General features: G+C 42.3%; 1 protein-coding gene across 1 annotated transcript in view; it reads right to left on the bottom strand.

Annotated features, from left to right (window-relative positions):
• Positions 1-8,003: 8,003 nt before the first annotated feature.
• The window catches only part of zmat2 (zinc finger, matrin-type 2), a 31,508-nt gene continuing 18,784 nt past the window's right edge, over positions 8,004-20,727 (bottom strand). Inside the window, exons 4-6 of the mRNA XM_034177570.1 lie at positions 8,809-8,882; positions 8,579-8,724; positions 8,004-8,475 (exon numbers count right to left, since the gene is read on the bottom strand). Of these exons, the coding sequence (XP_034033461.1) occupies positions 8,332-8,475; positions 8,579-8,724; positions 8,809-8,882 (364 nt within the window). The 3' untranslated portion in view covers positions 8,004-8,331. The remainder of the gene's footprint in view (positions 8,476-8,578; positions 8,725-8,808; positions 8,883-20,727) is intronic.

Here is a 20,727-nt window from a genome sequence, read left to right as displayed (position 1 = left end):
AGCTCGGGTGATGACTCCCAGGCCCAACCTCCCCTGGGTCACAGTCCCCATGATCTCCGCATATTGCAGTCGCTCCTCTGCTTCCCTCAGCGCACAGCTGGCATCCCATTTCCGGCCTGTCTTCACAGTGATGTTTGCCTGACGCACCGCCTTATCGTCGCTGTCCCATAACATCATGGCCAACCGGACCTTGGCTGTCTTGAATTCCTCCACGACAGATGTGATCGGTAGTTGTAATTTACTCCCTGAGCTGTAGAGCCCTAAGGAGCAAAAGCTTTTGGGGACTGACAGCCATCTCCTGAGGAAGCTGTTAATCTTCCGCTCCAGAGCCTCCACTGTTGTCAAAGGAATCTCGTACACCAGCAGTGGCCATAATAAATTATCACTAAATTTGTCTAAAGCTAAAATAATGTTATTTGGAAATTCTAAAAAAAGACATACAAATTCAGTTAAATATACAAGGGGTAAACATAGAACGTGTCAAATAGAATAAGGTGTTAGGTGTCATTATTGATGAAAGAGGCTCATATTCAACATATTCAAATGGAAGTATCAAAAAGTATTGCAGTATTAAATAAAGCAAAGCATGTTCTTGATTGTGCTGAAGTTTGGGACAACAATTATAAAATTACATTGCAACCATTATTTATTCTTCAAAAAAGACCATTAAGAACAATTCATAATGTAGACTATCGTGATCACACCAACCCATTGTTCATTAAATCTCAAATATTAAAACTCCACGATATGATTACGTTTAAGACTGTTCAGTTAATGTACAAAGTGAAAAATAACCAACTACCCTTTAGAATTCAAGAATTTTTTACTGAGAGAGGGGGAAAATATAATCTAAGGGGCTTGTATTATTTTAAAATTGCTGGCGCTCGGATGACCAGGAAAGGTTTCTGTGTCTCCATTTGTGGCCCTAAAATATGGAATAAACTGACAGAGGAACTCAAGTGATGTCCAAATATTAATCAGTTTAACTATCAATATAAAGACATGATGTTCTCAAGATATGTGGCTAATGAAGAAAAATGAGTTTGTTCTCTACGAGTTGTTGTATTGTGAATGTAGTTTGTTCGGTAACATTGGGATTGTGTCCTATGAGTTGCAGTGATTCAGCAGTTGAAATAGGGAGTGGGAATAAATGTTTGTTTGTTTGTTTTTTTGCTTCCCCCCCCACTCCTTTTGGACAGGATTTAACTGGATGGATGTATAATTTTTTTTATATACATATGTACAGTTTTTATTTCTTTGATTAATGGGGTAAGCATCTACAAGCTCTGCTTCTGCCTAACCCCTTTCGGCCGCATGGGTGCGGTGTTGGATTATTTTCTCTTTTTCTTTGTTGACCTATTTTCTCTTTTTCTTTCTTTATACGTTTTGTTAATTGCTTGGATCCATGTGTGCCAAAATAAATTCATTTCAATTCAATAATATGAGGTCTATTAGAAAAGTATCCGACCTTATTTAAAAAAAAACAAAAAAACATATGGATTTGAATCACGTGTGCTTGCGTGAGCCAACCTTGAACCTTCATGCGCATGCGTGATTTTTTTCACGCCTGTCGGTTGCGTCATTCGCCTGTGAAGCCGTCCTGTGAGACCAAAACGGAGGTGGTTTTATGTCGGTCCAGCAGCGAATCCATCATGACGCGCGAAGCGTCCGCTCGGCTTTCCACGACAAAATCTCTTGTTAAAAGTGAAATCTGCAGGAAAATGGGTGATGTCCAGCTCTTGTGATAACCAGAGAAAGTGCACACGATGGTCACGGATCCACAGAGTGATCCGTTTAGAAATGAAATGGTCGTTCAGCCTGTTGATGGCAGCTGGAGCGCGGCGTGCCCCACAACTGCTGAGGGCGTCCTTAAAGTGACAGTAACATCCCTTAATGTCTTTGAAGCCCATAAAATTTTCACCAAAAACCACCTGAATTTCTCGAATGGTGTCCACATGGATGTGCCTCATAGTTTCTAAAAAAAATTTGATCAAGCAAAGCAGCAATCTCTCAGCCATTTCCCTGACAATGAAAATCCGCCGAGGGGGTGGACCACTCCTCACTCAAAGCCTGCTCACAGGCGAATGACGCAACCGACAGGCGTGAAAAAAATCACGCATGCGCATGAAGGTTCAAGGTTGGCTCACGCAAGCACACGTGATTCAAATCCATATGTTTTTTTGTTTTTTTTAAATAAGGTCGGATACTTTTCTAATAGACCTCGTATCTCTTAATAGCTCACAGTAGCTTTTAATATCTCCCAATAACTCACAGTAACTTTTAATATCTCTTAATAACTCACAGTAGCTTTTAATAGCTTACAGCAACTTTTAATATCTCCCACTAAGTCATAATAACTTTTAATATCTCTTAATAACTCAAAATATCTCTTAATAGCTCACAGTAACTTTTAATAACTCATAATAACTTTTAATATCTCTTAATGACTCACAGTATCTTTTAATATCTCTTAATAGCTCACAATATCTTTTAATATCTCCCAATAACTTTTACACAAAATCATTGTGTTACATAAACTCGTTAACTGCTACACAAAGCCATTAACTGCTCCACCAACCAGTTCACTGCTACACAATCTCATGAGCTGTTACACAAATTCGTTAACTGCTACACAAGCTCGTTAAATGCTCCACCAACCTGTTCACTCCTACACAAACTCATGAACTGTTACACAAACTCATGAACTGCTACACAAACTCGTTATCTGCTACACAAACTCGTTATCTGCTACACAAACTCGTTATCTGCTACACAAACTCGTTATCTGCTACACAAACTCGTTAACTGTTACACAAACTCATGAACTGTTACACAAACTCATGAACTGCTACACAAACTCGTTATCTGCTACACAAACTCATGAACTGTTACACAAACTCGTTATCTGCTACACAAACTCATGAACTGTTACACAAACTCGTTATCTGCTACACAAACTCGTTAAATGCTCCACCAACCTGTTCACTCCTACACAAACTCATGAACTGTTACACAAACTCATGAACTGCTACACAAACTCGTTATCTGCTACACAAACTCGTTATCTGCTACACAAACTCGTTATCTGCTACACAAACTCATGAACTGTTACACAAACTCGTTATCTGCTACACAAACTCGTTAAATGCTCCACCAACCTGTTCACTCCTACACAAACTCATGAACTGTTACACAAACTCATGAACTGCTACACAAACTCGTTATCTGCTACACAAACTCGTTATCTGCTACACAAACTCGTTATCTGCTACACAAACTCGTTAACTGCTACACAAACTCGTTAACTGCTACACAAACTCGTTAACTGCTCCACCAACCTATTCACTGCTACACAAACTCGTTATCTGCTACACAAACTCGTTATCTGCTACACCAACCTATTCACTGCTACACAAACTCGTTAACTGCTACACAAACTCGTTAACTGCTACACAAACTCGTTAACTGCTCCACCAACCTATTCACTGCTACACAAACTCGTTATCTGCTACACAAACTCGTTATCTGCTACACCAACCTATTCACTGCTACACAAACTCGTTAACTGCTACACAAACTCGTTAACTGCTACACAAACTCGTTAACTGCTACACAAACTCGTTATCTGCTACACCAACCTATTCACTGCTACACAAACTCGTTAACTGCTACACAAACTCGTTAACTGCTACACAAACTCGTTATCTGCTACACAAACTCGTTATCTGCTACACCAACCTATTCACTGCTACACAAACTCGTTAACTGCTACACAAACTCGTTAACTGCTCCACCAACCTATTCACTGCTACACAAACTCGTTATCTGCTACACAAACTCGTTATCTGCTACACCAACCTATTCACTGCTACACAAACTCGTTAACTGCTACACAAACTCGTTAACTGCTCCACCAACCTATTCACTGCTACACAAACTCATGAACTGTTACATAAACTTGTTCACTGTTACACAAACTCAGGAACTGTTACACAAACTCAAGAACTGTTACACAAACTTGTTAACTGCTGCACAAACTTGTTAACTACTGCGGCTTCCAAATACTCTGTGATTAAGGGCAAAAAAAAAAATTTTAGGTTGAAGTTCTGATGGTTGGGTTTTGGTTTGGACACGAACTCACCACAAATCGGGCACCATTCATTGAGTTCTTCAGAACCACTTTATCGCAGCCGGAGAGGCTCATCTACGAGACAAATCAATCAATTAGTCATGTGACATCACTAATTCAGCAACGTTACCTCTTACTTTACCTCATTTCCTCTCCTCTTTCCTTTCCCTGCCTCCTATCTTCTAAGTTCAACTTCCCCACTTTTTTCCTTTCTCGTCTTCCCTTTGTCCCTCTGAAAGCTTTTCACTCATAATGACTCTGTGCTCCGTTAACAAATCAATATTCAATAAACACGATCATTTTTTCAATGCGAAAAATCCGAGTAAAAACTGACTAAAGTGAGTCAGTGTTGAATCATCCGGACCGGAGGATAACTGGAAGGTTTCACTCTCAATTTCGATTGGTCGGCTCTAATTAACCAGTCTATAAGTCTGATCCGTGAAAACGGATGACGTCCCAACACATCCCCATTATATATTCAAAGTATTTTCATTAGGGGCCGACCAGAAGATTTTTGATATTAAATATAAAAAAAAAAAAAAATGTCTGATATTTGAGGGGAAAAAAAGCCCATTAAAGTTTGCAGAATTTCCGCTTCAGACTTACAGAGCGGTTAATTAGAGCCGACCATTTCGATTACTGTTGATGAAGATCTTTGTGCGTTTGATGCGTTCAAGGACACTGCGACACAAACAGATGGAAAACAGAAAGTTCATGTTCTGCTCTTGATTTGACCTTCAAGATCGATTTTTTCAGTGACACAAAGGGAAGATTCCGGCGTGAACCCAAACTCAAGTTTTCAATGTCAAACAGTAAAATAATGTGGGTCGCATGTGACCTTTGACCTCACTCTGATCACCGAGAAAGAAAGGTCGGGTTCAGATGGAGATCTTACCTTCTTCAGGTACTCGGCCAGCTGATGTGGAGTCCATCCGGACACCTCCAACTTAGACGGCATCCGCTCGAAGCTCATCCTGAACCGTCCTGAGTCTCCACTGAAGCCTTTTGTCTCTGTGTGATGCAGTCGGCTACACGGTGCCTCTGAGTATCAACCGAGACAAGTCCACTCGCCGACCGCTCCTTCATGGAAAAACGGAAAAAAAAAAAAAAACCCCACTGCAATTTAAAAAAAAACAAAAAAAAACAAAACTCAAAGCTTCAGGCTTCTTTCACTTCCTCTAAAAGAAGGAGAAGAAAAGTTTAACGTTCTGAAAGTTTTTAGATAAATAACAAAATAATAATAAAAATCAGCCGAGCTGGGAGAAAAATGTCTTTTTCAAAGTGCCAGAAATTCTTTTTCTGGCACTTTGTGTTTCTCTGCTACACGATGATCAACACATGGAAGGTAAGAAGTCACACTTCCTCCCCCACCCGTCTCAGAGGAAGTGAGTGTGCAGAGAGGACGAAGGCGGCATCATCGACCGCACAGCGGAAGTGAGTCTGCAAACTAAAGCGAACTGTGACAGCAATCGGAACAGAACCACATTCATCGCGTTCAGCACCGTGAGACAACGGAGGAACGCAGCTGGTCCTAACCCAGGCTCAGCGTGGGGTCCAAAACCGTGCTCAGCATCAGGTCCAAGACCAGGCTCAGTGTCAGGTCTGAAACCAGGCTCAGCGTGGGGTCCAAAACCGGGCTCAGTGTCAGGTCCAAGACCAGGCTCAGTGTCGGATCTGAAACCAGGCTGTGTCACATCCAAGACTATGTTCAGTGTCAGGTCTGAAACCAGGCTCAGTGTCAGGTCCTAACCTGGACTCGGCTCTTATACCAAAGTGAGTTTGTGATGAAAGGAGACAGAACCCTCAGCCCTGACACTGGAACTCTGCCCGTTGAAGTCAGAGGCACGACATCATGAGCTTCTTTGAAATCACACCTTAAAACCTTTTTCTTTCTGAAGGCTTTTGGAAATGTTGGATGATTTCAGCGCAGTGTTTGTTTGTATTCCTCTTGAAATGCTTGTTTGATTTCATTTCTTGTTTGAACTCTCATTGTACTGAACGTTTGGTTTTAAGTCTCCTTAAACGCTTTCTGACTTAAGAAAAGTGCTACATAAACAAAGTTTCTGCTCACAACACATTAAAATCATTTTGCTGTCGAGGACATGAAGCTGTGACACATTTCAGGTCTTATTTTGTCGTGTTCTCCCTCCAAACACGTCCATGGCCAGTCCAGTACCCATCCCCGCTTCCTTCTGCAGTCATGTGTGCAGAATGTGGTTTTGTATCATCTTGTTGAAAAATACATGGACGTCCCTGGAAAAGATGTCGTCTTGAAGGCAGCATGTGGTGCTCTCAGATCTCAGTGTACTTTTCTGCATTAATGCTGCATCACAGAGTGTAAATGACCTTCGACAAGGACACTGACAAAACCCCAGACCAGGACAGATCCTGGGTTTTGGACTTGCTGCTGATAACAGTCTGGATGGTCCTTTTTGCCTTTGGTCTAGAGCACACAGTGTTCATTTCTTCTTCTAAAAAATAAAAGGGTTTGGAGTACTGATTTGACAGCAGTACACGTTCCCAGTGTGATGGTCCAACCCAGATTCCTCCGAGCCCAGAGAAGTTGACTCTGCTTCTGGACAGGGTGAACATCAGGTGTCTTTTCTGCACAGTAAAATTTTAAGTGCATTTGTGAATGTAACTGCATTGCCAAAGGTTTCCAAAAGTTATCTCTTGCCTGTGTGATTATATCACCTGTTGATGAATGAGGATTCCTGATGCAGTGCTCTCTGAGGGATCAGAGTTTACAGGTGTTCAGTTGTTTACTCACTGACATTCCTCCAGATTACTTGAATCATTTGATACTTTGCACTGTTGAAGCAAAAATATTTAAATCCCTTCGATCTGTGAGGAAGATTGTTTTAAAACATTTCTATAATTTCTCACACATTCAGTGACCAAGTGGAGATCCTCTGTCCATCCTTGGTCCTCCGAGACTTTGCCTTTACTGGATACTGGTTTTGTACCAGATTGGTCACCTGTTTGAAGTAACTTCATTCTTTCTTTCATCCCAATATTTTTTTGAATGTGTTTTATCCTCAAATGTAAATAAACAAATATTAACAAGTGAAATCAAACTGACAACACAAAGATGAAATACTGCATCTCTGGGTCACTGTCAGAGATGAACCAGAAGTCAAATGAAAGGCAAGAATCACTGCTTTTTTTGTTTTTGTTCTCTTGATTTGGGTCAGGGGTTAGATTTGAGGTTTTCTAATCAAATAACACAGAAGGAGTTTTTCTTCCCACCATCACCGATGTGTTTGCTGGTGGGCTGGAATATAAATTTAAAACTCCTCATCTGAGTCTCACCAAGTAACTCCTTTGACAAAAAGTCTTTCCAGTGGTGCCCATGAATCCTCTGAAGAGACCTGGTACCAAAGACATGCAGTCATCACCTGAGGTCTCTGGTTAGAGTCCAAGTCTGACAACCAGACAATGAAACAGGAAGCACCAGCACTCCGATTTACTAAGAGAGAGACCGAGACTAAGGATCAAGACTTAAACATTAGTTAAAGACTAATAATGGTGGTGGACTGTGGTGACAGACCAAGCATCTCATCCCACACTTCCCTATCATCGGCCAAGTCCTGTAACTATTCCCCATGGCGTTCCCAGGCAAACTGGGAAATATAATCCCTCCAACGTGTCCTGGGTCTTCACCGGGGCTCCTCCAAGTTAGACATGCCTGGAGACATCCATGGGGAGGCCACCAGAGGGCATCCTCACCCAATGGCAGAACCACTTCAGCGGGCTCCTTTCGATGTGAAAAAACAGCAGCTTTTGTCCGAGTCCCTCCCTAAACAAAAGATTAAACCTTCAAAGAAACCCTTTTTAACTTTGTACACTTCAGCAAAGAGAAAACAGCCAAAAAGTTATTTCCATTTTTATTTAAGTATTTTGAGTTTTACTAAAGACAATTTTACCTCCAACTGAGAAGAATAATTTAAAATGACCCTGGAACCAAACCTGCCTGATCTTGGAGGAGTGAGTCACTGAGTTACGGGAGAAGACACACAGATACACCGGACCGCTCTCAAATTACCGGATGAATTTTAATTTTGGGTCCAAATGTCAGCAGCTTGGCAGCTTTGACCAAAATAAGAGCCGGCATGTTTCCTGTCTTTAAAGTCTGATCTGGATCCAGCGAGCCAAAGGCTGCCAGGGAACCTTCTTCAGCTTACAGTCCTTCACACCGTTCCTCAGTGGCTTTTCTTCGATGAGCCGAAGCCTGAGAAGCCCATAACGGCGGCCATCTCATCATCCTCCTCAAAGTCCACATCCTCCTCCGCTCGCCGCTTCCTCTCCTTCTGCTTTTCCTTCTTGTAGGCTTTGGCCTTCTCCTCCTGCAGATCAACAACAACCACAAGGACTGAGAATGAAAAAATCATCACCAAATCAACAGACATGCCCCTTGCCCACCAGGGGGTGCAACTGAGCTCTCCTCACCTCCTCCCTCAGCTCCTTCATACGCTCCTCAAAGTCGTACTCCTTCTGCTTCTCCTCCAGCTTCTTCTTGTTGACCTCAAAGCGTTTCTTCACCTGGTCCAGAGATGACCGCTCCACACGCATCGACATGCCCAGATTCCTCTGATCTGTAAAACAAACGCCACATTATCCACGCCACTTTGCCGGCCCCAAAAGCCAGATGTCAGCTCTGCCCTCAAGACTCAGCTCACGTTTTTTGCCATTGATGTGATCCAGGAAGTTGATGGAGTCTTTCACCACACAGTCGCACACGTTACAGTAGTACCTGCCAGACGAGAGACAGCCAATCAGAGAAACTGATTACATGATTAAAAATATTACCTACAAGAGACGTGAGACAGGATCTGAAAGACTCAACTCAACTTTATTGATCGAGCACTTTTGAAAAGCCAAAACTGAAACAAAGTGCTGCACATGAAGGTCATAAAAACAACAAAGCAACCCAACAACAATAAACAAGGAAAACAACTAAAACAAAGCAAAGTCTCATATTGTGTTAAAAGCCAGTGAATACGAGGTCTGTTAGAAAAGTATCCGACCTTTTTATTTTTTGCAACCTTATGGATTTGAATCATGTGCGCTTGCATCAGCCAAGCTTGAACCTTCGTGCGCATGCATGAGTTTTTTCACGCCTGTCGGTTGCGTCATTCGCCTGTGAGCAGGCTTTGAGTGAGCAGTGGTCCACCCCCCTCGTCGGATTTTCATTGCGAGGAAAATGTCTGAACGATTTGGAACTTTGCTGCATCAAATTTTTCCAGAAACTGTGAGAGACAGCCAGGTGGAAACCATTTGGAAAATTCAGACGGCTTTCAGGGACGATTCTATGGGGATCACACAGATTAAGGAGTGTTACAACCGGTTTAAAGACGGCGCACAATGGCTGAGGGTCCGCCGCGCTCCGAGCAGTGATCTTCAGGCTGAAACGACCAGATCATTTCCAAAGTGAATGCTGTGTTGATCCGGGACATCGTCTGCCTACCAGAGAAATGTCAGAAGATGTGGACATAGCACTTTTTCGGCACATTCCACTGTTACAAGAGTTTTTGTCATGGAAAGAGGAGCGGAGGAATTCGCCACGGAGCCACTAATGGCGCAGGACAAAAGCACTTCCGTGTTGGTCTCACAGGACATGTTGCAACATGCCCAGCTCTTGCACCATTCGGAAGATTCAGACGGCTTTTGGTGGCTTTTCAGTCGTGTGACTATCCGAGAAATTGTGGACGAGCTGGACATGCCACAACATGTCCTGTGAGGCTTCATCACGGCGTTGCTTTTTGTTCTGCGCCATGCGGCTCTGTCCCAACGTGTGAATTCCTCCGCACATCTTTTCAGTGCGCCCTCAGCCATTGTGTGCCGTCTTTAAACCGGTTGTAACACTCCTTAATCTGTGTGATCCCCATAGAATCGTCCCTGAAAGCCATCTGAATCTTCCGAATGGTTTCCACCTGGCTGTCTCTCAGTTTCTGGAAAAATGTGATTCAGCAAAGCTCCAAATCATTCAGACATTTTCCTCGCAATGAAAATCCGACGAGGGGGTGGACCACTGCTCACTCAAAGCCTGCTCACAGGCGAATGACACAACCAACAGGCGTGAAAAAACTCATGCATGCGCACAAAGGTTCAAGCTTGGCTGATGCAAGCACACATGATTCAAATCCATAAGGTTGTTGCAAAAAATAAAAAGGTTGGATACTTTTCTAACAGACCTCATAAAAGTGGGTTTTAAGATTGATTTTAAAAACAGACAGTGAAGAGGCGTAATGTGCAGGTAGATCAGTCCAAACTTTAGAAGCTGCATCAGAAAACGCTCGATCCCCTCTGTGTGTTCGCTTGGACCTCGGTACCTCAAGGAGCAGATGACCAGCTGAGCAGAGGCACTGTGCAGGGGCAAAGGGGTGAAGCAGCTCAGAGAGGGAGGGCGGGGCGGGGCCATTTAAAGATTTAAAAACAAAAAAGAATCTGAAAATTAACCCTAAAGCGCACAGGCAGCCAGTGGAGGGAGGCTAGGATCGGTGTAATGTGCTCCCTCTGCCATACTCCAGTTAGCAGACGAGCGGCAGGGTTCTGAACCAACTGGAGACATGCAAGGGAGGACTGGCTAACTCCAAAATAAAGTGCATTACAGTAATCCAGCCGAGAGGTAATGAAGGCACGGATTACTGTTTCAAAGTGCCGAAGTGCGAGAAAAAGCTTCACCTGAGCAAGCTGCCTGAGGTGAAAGGAACTAGACATAACTACTGCACTAATTTGGCGATCCAATTTAAAATTGCTGCCCATCTTAAAACCTAAATTAGTAACAGTACTCTTCACATAAACTGCCAATGGACCCAAATCAACAGGGGAGGGTACACAAGAGCTGCCGGGGCCAAACACAATCACCTTGGTTTTCTTGTTTAAATTTTAGGAAATTTAGGGCCATCTAGGCCTTAATATCCTCAAGACATGACAGCAGAGGTTTGAGAGAAAAGGCAACACTTCCTCAGGGGGACATATATTTGGCTGTCATCAGCATAACAATGAAAATCCACACCATGTTTTCTGAGGATAGACCCAAGTGGTAGCAGATACAGGGAGAAACACAAGGGTCCTAAAATTGAACCCTGTGGGACCCCGTGAAAAAGTGGAGCAGAAGAGGATTCACAAACCCCAAGAGCAATGCTCATATTGTGGTCTGCTAAATAGGACCTAAGTCAGTCCAGGGCGCAACCACCGATGCAAACTAGCTGCTGCAGACAATTTTACAAAATTCTGTGGTCTACAGCAGGGCTACTCAACAGGAGGCCCGCGGCCCATTTACCCATAAATATTAATAAATACACGATCAAAAGCCGCTACAAAGCGCATTCGCCAATTTTCGGCATTTTACGTTATTTTGTGGCGCTTTGCGGTACGTTGAATCCTTTACGGCACGTCAGCACTGTTTCCAAACAGTCCCACCTCACGTGAAGGCATTGCGGGCACTTGACCAATTGGTGGCGGTAATGTACCGTATTGGTTTGCAAACTGCCAATAAACTCGAACGAAGAAGACGACAAAAACAGGGCGCATTCAAAGGAGAAGTGACGTAAAGTTGACAACGAACATAGAAGATTTAATAGTGACTGGACTGATGAATATGTGCACGTAGAAAATGCTGAAGGCAATCCTATGTGCCTGCTGTGTTGAGACTGTTGCGCAGTGAATAAGGAATATAACGTGCAGAGGCACTTCATTACGACTCACTCCCGTTTTGACAATGAATATGCACCGGATTGTGATGCTCATCAAATAACAATAAAAGGACTTAATATGAACTACAAGCGAAGCACTGCAATCTTCTCCCATAGCTGCACTCTGCAACAGAAGACAACAGCAGCATCCCTGCGTGTTGCGTGGGTTCTTGCTAAAAAGAAAATGCCAACTGACTCCAAAACAGTTAAAGCATGCATATTAGCTGCCAGCGACGAGGTGGGAGCGCACAAGCTAAAACAGCAGGTAATGTCTTCAATCAAGTTAATCCCTCTGTCAGATACAACAGCTGCAAGACAACTGGATGTTTCAGTCACAGATGTTTTTGGAGACTCTTCTAAGTCACTTGAAGAAAGTTGAATTCATGTCGCTGGCTGTGGATGAGTCAACTGACAGCTCCGATATAGCACAACTTTGTATGTGCGGTTTTTCAACGGTGACTGTTTCAAGGAGGATCTGTTGGGCCTAATTCCATTGGAAGGACAAACAACAGGGGAAATAATTTTCCAAAAGCTTATTGCTTTTTTAAAGACAATGGACTGGACCTGGAGCGTATTAACCTGCTGGTTACACATGGAGCTCCCTCAATGGCAGGAAGCGTCAAAGGACCATCTGCTGCTGCACCAATACTACAGTCTGTCCACTGTCTCATTCACCAGAGTGTCCTCTGCTCTCAGCTTAGTGGTGAGTTGAAAAGTACAGTGGACTCTGTGATTGCTGCAGTGAACTTTATCAGAGCAACATCCAGTCTTCAGCACAGGTTGTTTCGCAGACTACTTGCTGATATGTCAGCTGAGCACTCTGAACTACTTTTACACAACATCAGGTGGTCTGTGAACTGAGGGAGGAAATTATCACCTTTCTATGTGAATGCAAGCACAAGAAGGCTGAAACATTTCTGACAAAAATGCTGGGTGAGAAATTTGTCTCAGAAATGTGCTTTTTAAGTGATATCATGCATCATTTGAATGGTCTTAATCTGAGTCTTCAGGGGAGGATAAAACAGTGGTTGATGGTATATATATATATATATATATATATAAATAAAAGACATTTTCGCATGTGATCTTAATGACAGGCTGCTGCACTTTCCCACATGCAGTGACTTCATTAGTATATACTTTTGATGTTCTGTTAAATAAAATGGGAAAAAGAAATGCAGTAGTATTTGTCTCAATTGTACATCCGAGAGTAATAGTACAGGTCACGAGAATGTCCAGCCCACAGATCATAGTATTCTGACAAATTTGGCCCCCGGAAAAATATAGTTGAATAACCCTGGTCTACAGTGTCAAAGGCAGCGGTTAAGTCGAGCAAGACAAGAACAACATAGTTGCTGCTATGATTTGCTATTAAAATGTCATTAAAAATTTTTAAAAGGGCAGTTTTTGTGCAATGCAACATTTTAAAACCAGACTGAAAAACCTCCATTATGTTGTGTTCATCAAGGAAAGCTTTTAGTTGTGCAGAAACAATTTTCTACAGAATAAATGACAGCTTGGAGATTGGGCTGAAATTCACTAAAACTGTGCTGTCAAGTCCAGGCTTCTTCAGCAGAGGCTGTATTACTGTGTGTTTGAATCTTACAGGGACGACACCAGAGGACAGGCTGCTATTTATAACAGTCAGAACCGACTGCCCGAAGGTAGAAAAAGCTTCTTTAAGGAAGTGAAGAGGGACCGTGTCACGAGGAGAACCTGATGGTTTTATGTGGGCCACAGTGACAGAGTCACAGGTTCAAATCCACTGAAGACTCCTGGGCAAGGAACAGGGACAGAGGGGTCAAAGGTGAGTGGAGAAATAAGCTCTTGCAGAAGCAACCTTCTCAATGAAAAAGTACAGAAAACTATTACACACATCAATGGATGTTTCCAAACCTAAGGGCTGTGGGACGTTCAGGACAGAGTCCACTGTTCTGAACAGTTTTTGTAGTTCTCTGTGATTATGCTTGACAGATACCCTCTTCTGGATTCCTTAAAAATGTCTTGATAACAACACCAGTGGTCCTTTAAAATTTGAAATGAAACCTGCAGCTTGTCCTCCTTCCACCTGCGTTTGGCTCTGCGACATTCGCGCCTGGCTGCACGGGTTCTGTCACTGAACCAGGGTCGCGCCTCAGACTGCCACAGAGTCATCACAGATAGGCAGGAGTTGAACCAGGAGCAGAACTCCTCTGTATCAACGTAGGCTGAATCGGGGTGCACAGACAGCAGAGAAGGCAGCTGAGAATCTTCCGGCAGTGAGGGGGTTAAAAGCCTGACAGAGCCTGATGGGGGTGCAATGTTTAGCTGCCACACGGGAGAAATCGACACTAAATAAAAGTGGTGAATGATCAGAAAACACACAGTCACCGATCTCCAAGTCTGACAGAGTCAGACCATAAGAGAAAACCAAGTCTAGTGTGTGGAGCTCAACACACACTGCTTCAAATTAAAAGAGTCTGAGATGTTTAAAAAGTCCTTCACCAGAGGCTGATCAGGACAGTAGACATGGAGATTAAAATCACTGACAAGAAGGACACGGTCATAACTGGACATCACTCCTGCAAGGAAGTTTGAAAACTCACCTATGAACTCATTACATTTTGGGGGCCAGTAGATGATGGCACAGAGCACCAGGTCTGAGCCACCAACTTCAAAGACAGTCAGCTCAAACCTGGAGAAGGACGCAGGACACTGTTTACAGTTAAAAGTTCCGTTAAAAACAGTCGCCGTTCCTCCTCCTTGGCCCAGCGCCCGCAGAGTTAAAATAAGAACAATCAGCCGGTAAGAGTTCCACACGAGGGCTGCACTCACCAGCCTTCATCCACGCCTCCATTACACACAGGACATCCAGATCATGGGAGTTAAATAGATCCTTTAAAATAAAAGTTTTGATTACCAGCGATCTGGCATTAACCAGGCCAATTCTGGTCAGAGCTGGAACCTGTGGCTCAGCAAACTGCTGAACACGGAGCACCATCCTCAGGTTGTGGAAATTTATCCCACGCCGGGCGAGCCAAGCAAGGAAGCACTGGGGCACCGTGAGGGGACACCATGATCCTTGTGCAGTACAGGAGTCATACGAGGAAAATGCCAGACAGATCCCTAACTTTACCATCTGGCCACTGCCTTTACCGCGGCGACGACGACGCTTCCACTGGGCAGGTAGGGCAGAGGCCTGGAGAAGGTAAGCCGGAATCTATGACAACAGCAGAGGTAAAGCTTTTTGTCCATTATGATTACAACCCCAATTCCAATAAAGTTGGGACGTTGTCTAAAATGTAAATAAAAACAGAATACAATGATTTGCAAATCCTCTTCAACCTATATTCAACTGAATACACCACAAAGACAAGATATTTAATAATATTTAAGATATTGCTCATTTTGAAATGGATGCCTGCAACACGTTTCAAAAAAGTTGGGGCGGGGCAACAAAAGACTGGGAAAGTTGATGAATGCTCAAAGAACATCTGTTTGGAACATTCCACAGGTGAACAGGTTAATTGGAAACAGGTGAATGTCACGATTGGGTATAAAAGGAGCATCCCCATAAAGCTCAGCCGTTCACAAGCAAAGATGGGGTGAGGATCACCACTTTGTGAACAACTGTGTGAAAATATAGTCCAACAGTTTAAGAACAATGTTTCTCAATGTTCAATTGCAAGGAATTTAGGAATTCCATCATCTACAGTCCATAATATAATCAGAAGATAGAGAATTTAGAGAACTTTCTACACATAAACAGCAAGGCTGAAAAACAACACTGAACGCCCGTGACCTTCAATCCCTCAGGTGGCACTGCATTAAAAACCGACATCATTGTGTAAAGGATCTTACCGCGTGGGCTCAGGAACACTGTCAGTTAACACAGTTCGTCGCTACATCTACAACCCCTGGCAAAAATTATGGAATCACCGGCCTCGAAGGATGTTCATTCGGTTGTTTAATTTTGTAGAAAAAAAGCAGATCACAGACATGACACAAAACTAAAGTCATTTCAAATGGCAACTTTCTGGCTTTAAGAAACACTATAAGAAATCAGGAAACAAAAATTGTGGCAATCAGTAACGGTTACTTGTTTAGACCAAGCACAGGGAAAAAAATATGGAATCACTCAATTCTGAGGAAAAAATTATGGAATCATGAAAAACAAAAGAACACTCCAACACATCACTAGTATTTTGTTGCACCACATCTGGCTTTTATAACAGCTTGCAGTGTCTGAGGAATGGACTTAATGAGTGACAAACAGTACTCTTCATCAATCTGGCTCCACCTTTCTCTGATTGCTGTTGCCAGATCAGCTTTGCAGGTTGGAGCCTTGTCATGGACCATTTTCTTCAACTTCCACCAAAGATTTTCAATTGGATTAAGATCCAGACTATTTGCAGGCCATGACATTGACCCTATGTGTCTTTTTGCAAGGAATGATTTCACAGTTTTTGCTCTATGGCAAGATGCATTATCATCTTGAAAAATGATTTCATCATCCCCAAACATCCTTTCAATTGATGGGATAAGAAAAGTGTCCAAAATATCAACGTAAACTTGTGCATTTATTGCTGATGTAATGACAGCCATCTCCCCAGTGCCTTTACCTGACATGCAGCCCCATATCATCAATGACTGTGGAAATTTACAAGTTCTGAGGTGGGCTTCATAGATAATTGGCAAAGCTTCTGGGGAAAACCTGGTCTTGTTAGGAGAGACGGCATCCATCCCACTTTGGATGGAGCAGCTCTCATTTCTAGAAATCTGGCTAATTTTCTTAAATCCTCCAAACCGTGACTATCCAGGGTTGGGACCAGGAAGCAGAGTTGTAGTCTTACACACCTCTCTGCAGCTTCTCTCCCCCTGCCATCCCCTAATTACCCCATCCCTGTGGAGACGGTGCCTGCTCCCAGACCACCAATAACCATCAAAAACCTATTTAAGCATAAAAATTCAAAAAGAAAAAACAATATAGCACCTTCAACTGCACCACAGACTAAAACAGTTAAATGTGGTCTATTAAACATTAGGTCTCTCTCTTCTAAGTCCCTGTTGGTAAATGATATAATAATTGATCAACATATTGATTTATTCTGCCTTACAGAAACCTGGTTACAGCAGGATGAATATGTTAGTTTAAATGAGTCAACACCCCCGAGTCACACTAACTGCCAGAACGCTCGTAGCACGGGCCGAGGCGGAGGATTAGCAGCAATCTTCCATTCCAGCTTATTAATTAATCAAAAACCCAGACAGAGCTTTAATTCATTTGAAAGCTTGACTCTTAGTCTTGTCCATCCAATTTGGAAGTCCCAAAAAGCAGTTTTATTTGTTGTTATCTATCGTCCTCCTGGTCGTTACTGTGAGTTTCTCTGTGAATTTTCAGAACTTTTGTCTGACTTAGTGCTTAGCTCAGATAAGATAATTATAGTGGGCGATTTTAACATCCACACAGATGCTGAGAATGACAGCCTCAACACTGCATTTAATCTATTATTAGACTCAATTGGCTTTGCTCAAAATGTAAATGAGTCCACCCACCACTTTAATCATATCTTAGATCTTGTTCTGACTTATGGTATGGAAATTGAAGACTTAACAGTATTCCCTGAAAACTCCCTTCTGTCTGATCATTTCTTAATAACATTTACATTTACTCTGATGGACTACCCAGCAGTGGGGAATAAGTTTCATTACACTAGAAGTCTTTCAGAAAGCGCTGTAACTAGGTTTAAGGATATGTTTCCTTCTTTATGTTCTCTAATGCCATATACCAACACAGTGCAGAGTAGCTATCTAAACTCTGTAAGTGAGATAGAGTATCTCGTCAATAGTTTTACATCCTCATTGAAGACAACTTTGGATGCTGTAGCTCCTCTGAAAAAGAGAGCTTTAAATCAGAAGTGCCTGACTCCGTGGTATAACTCACAAACTCGCAGCTTAAAGCAGATAACCCGTACGTTGGAGAGGAAATGGCGTCTCACTAATTTAGAAGATCTTCACTTAGCCTGGAAAAAGAGTCTGTTGCTCTATAAAAAAAACCCTCCGTAAAGCTAGGACATCTTACTACTCATCACTAATTGAAGAAAATAAGAACAACCCCAGGTTTCTTTTCAGCACTGTAGCCAGGCTGACAAAGAGTCAGAGCTCTATTGAGCCGAGTATTCCTTTAACTTTAACTAGTAATGACTTCATGACTTTCTTTGCTAATAAAATTTTAACTATTAGATAAAAAATTACTCATAACCATCCCAAAGACGTATCGTTATCTTTGGCTGCTTTCAGTGATGCCGGTATTTGGTTAGACTCTTTCTCTCAGATTGTTCTGTCTGAGTTATTTTCATTAGTTACTTCATCCAAACCATCAACATGTCTATTAGACCCCATTCCTACCAGGCTGCTCAAGGAAGCCCTACCATTATTTAATGCTTCGATCTTAAATATGATCAATCTATCTTTATTAGTTGGCTATGTACCACAGGCTTTTAAGGTGGCAGTAATTAAACCATTACTTAAAAAGCCATCACTTGACCCAGCTATCTTAGCTAATTATAGGCCAATCTCCAACCTTCCTTTTCTCTCAAAAATTCTTGAAAGGTTAGTTGTAAAACAGCTAACTGATCATCTGCAGAGGAATGGTCTATTTGAAGAGTTTCAGTCAGGTTTTAGAATTCATCATAGTACAGAAACAGCATTAGTGAAGGTTACAAATGATCTTCTTATGGCCTCAGACAGTGGACTCATCTCTGTGCTTGTTCTGTTAGACCTCAGTGCTGCTTTTGATACTGTTGACCATAAAATTTTATTACAGAGATTAGAGCATGCCATAGGTATTAAAGGCACTGCACTGCGGTGGTTTGAATCATATTTATCTAATAGATTACAATTTGTTCATGTAAATGGGGAATCTTCTTCACAGACTAAGGTTAATTATGGCGTTCCACAAGGTTCTGTGCTAGGACCAATTTTATTCACTTTATACATGCTTCCCTTAGGCAGTATTATTAGACGGCATTGCTCAAATTTTCATTGTTACGCAGATGATACCCAGCTTTATCTATCCATGAAGCCAGAAGACACACACCAATTAGCTAAACTGCAGGATTGTCTTACAGACATAAGAACATGGATGACCTCTAATTTCCTGCTTTTAAACTCAGATAAAACGGAAGTTATTGTACTTGGCCCCACAAATTTTAGAAACATGGTGTCTAACCAGATCCTTACTCTGGATGGCATTACCCTGACCTCTAGTAATACTGTGTGAAATCTGGGAGTCATTTTTGATCAGGATATGTCATTCAAAACGCATATTAAACAAATATGTAAGACTGCTTTTTTGCATTTACGCAATATCTCTAAAATTAGAAAGGTCTTGTCTCAGAGTGATGCTGAAAAACTAATTCATGCATTTATTTCCTCTAGGCTGGACTATTGTAATTCATTATTATCAGGTTGTCCTAAAAGTTCCCTGAAAAGCCTTCAGTTAATTCAAAATGCTGCAGCTAGAGTACTGACGGGGACTAGAAGGAGAGAGCATATCTCACCCATATTGGCCTCTCTTCATTGGCTTCCTGTTAATTCTAGAATAGAATTTAAAATTCTTCTTCTTACTTATAAGGTTTTGAATAATCAGGTCCCTTCTTATCTTAGGGACCTCATAGTACCATATCACCCCAATAGAGCGCTTCGCTCTCAGACTGCAGGCTTACTTGTAGTTCCTAGGGTTTGTAAGAGTAGAATGGGAGGCAGAGCCTTCAGCTTTCAGGCTCCTCTCCTGTGGAACCAGCTCCCAATTCGGATCAGGGAGACAGACACCCTCTCTACTTTTAAGATTAGGCTTAAAACTTTCCATTTTGCTTAAGCTTATAGTTAGGGCTGGATCAGGTGATCCTGAACCATCCCTTAGTTATGCTGCTATAGACTTAGAATGCTGGGGGGTTCCCATAATGCACTGAGTGTTTCTTTCTCTTTTTGCTCTGTATGCACCACTCTGCATTTAATCATTAGTGATTGATCTCTGCTCCCCTCCACAGCATGTCTTTTTCCTGGTTCTCTCCCTCAGCCCCAACCAGTCCCAGCAGAAGACTGCCCCTCCCTGAGCCTGGTTCTGCTGGAGGTTTCTTCCTGTTAAAAGGGAGTTTTTCCTTCCCACTGTAGCCAAGTGCTTGCTCACAGGGGGTCGTTTTGACCGTTGGGGTTTTACATAATTATTGTATGGCCTTGCCTTACAATATAAAGCGCCTTGGGGCAACTGTTTGTTGTGATTTGGCGCTATATAAATAAAATTGATTGATTGATCTTTATAAATCTCATTGGAACGGCACCAAACAAAAGTTCCAGCATCATCACCATGCCCAATGCAGATTCGAGAATCATCACTGAATATGACTTTCATCCAGTCATCCACAGTCCACGATTGCTTTACCGTAGCCCATTGTAACCTTGTTTTTTTCTGTTTAGGTGTTAATGATGGCTTTCGTTTAGCTTTTCTGTATGTAAATCCCATTTCCTTTAGGCGGTTTCTTATAGTTCGGTCACAGACGTTGACTCCAGTTTCCTCCCATTCATTCCTCATTTGTTTTGTTGTGCATTTTCGATTTTTGAGACATATTGCTTTAAGTTTTCTATCTTGACGCTTTGATGTCTTCCTTGGTCTACCAGTATGTTTGCCTTTAACAACCTTCCCATTTTGCTTGTATTTGGTCCAGAGTTTAGACACAGCTGACTGTGAACAACCAACATCTTTTGCAACATTGTGTGATGATTTACCCTCTTTTAAGAGTTTGATAATCCTGTCCTTTGTTTCAATTGACATCTCTCGTGTTGGAGCCATGATTCATGTCAGTCCACTTGGTGCAACAGCTCTCCAAGGTGTGATCACACCTTTTTAGATGCAGACTAACG

This window comes from Thalassophryne amazonica, chromosome 9, assembly GCF_902500255.1.
Source record: "Thalassophryne amazonica chromosome 9, fThaAma1.1, whole genome shotgun sequence".
Classification (NCBI taxonomy): domain Eukaryota; kingdom Metazoa; phylum Chordata; class Actinopteri; order Batrachoidiformes; family Batrachoididae; genus Thalassophryne; species Thalassophryne amazonica.
This window is presented reverse-complemented; position numbering and strand designations above follow the sequence as displayed.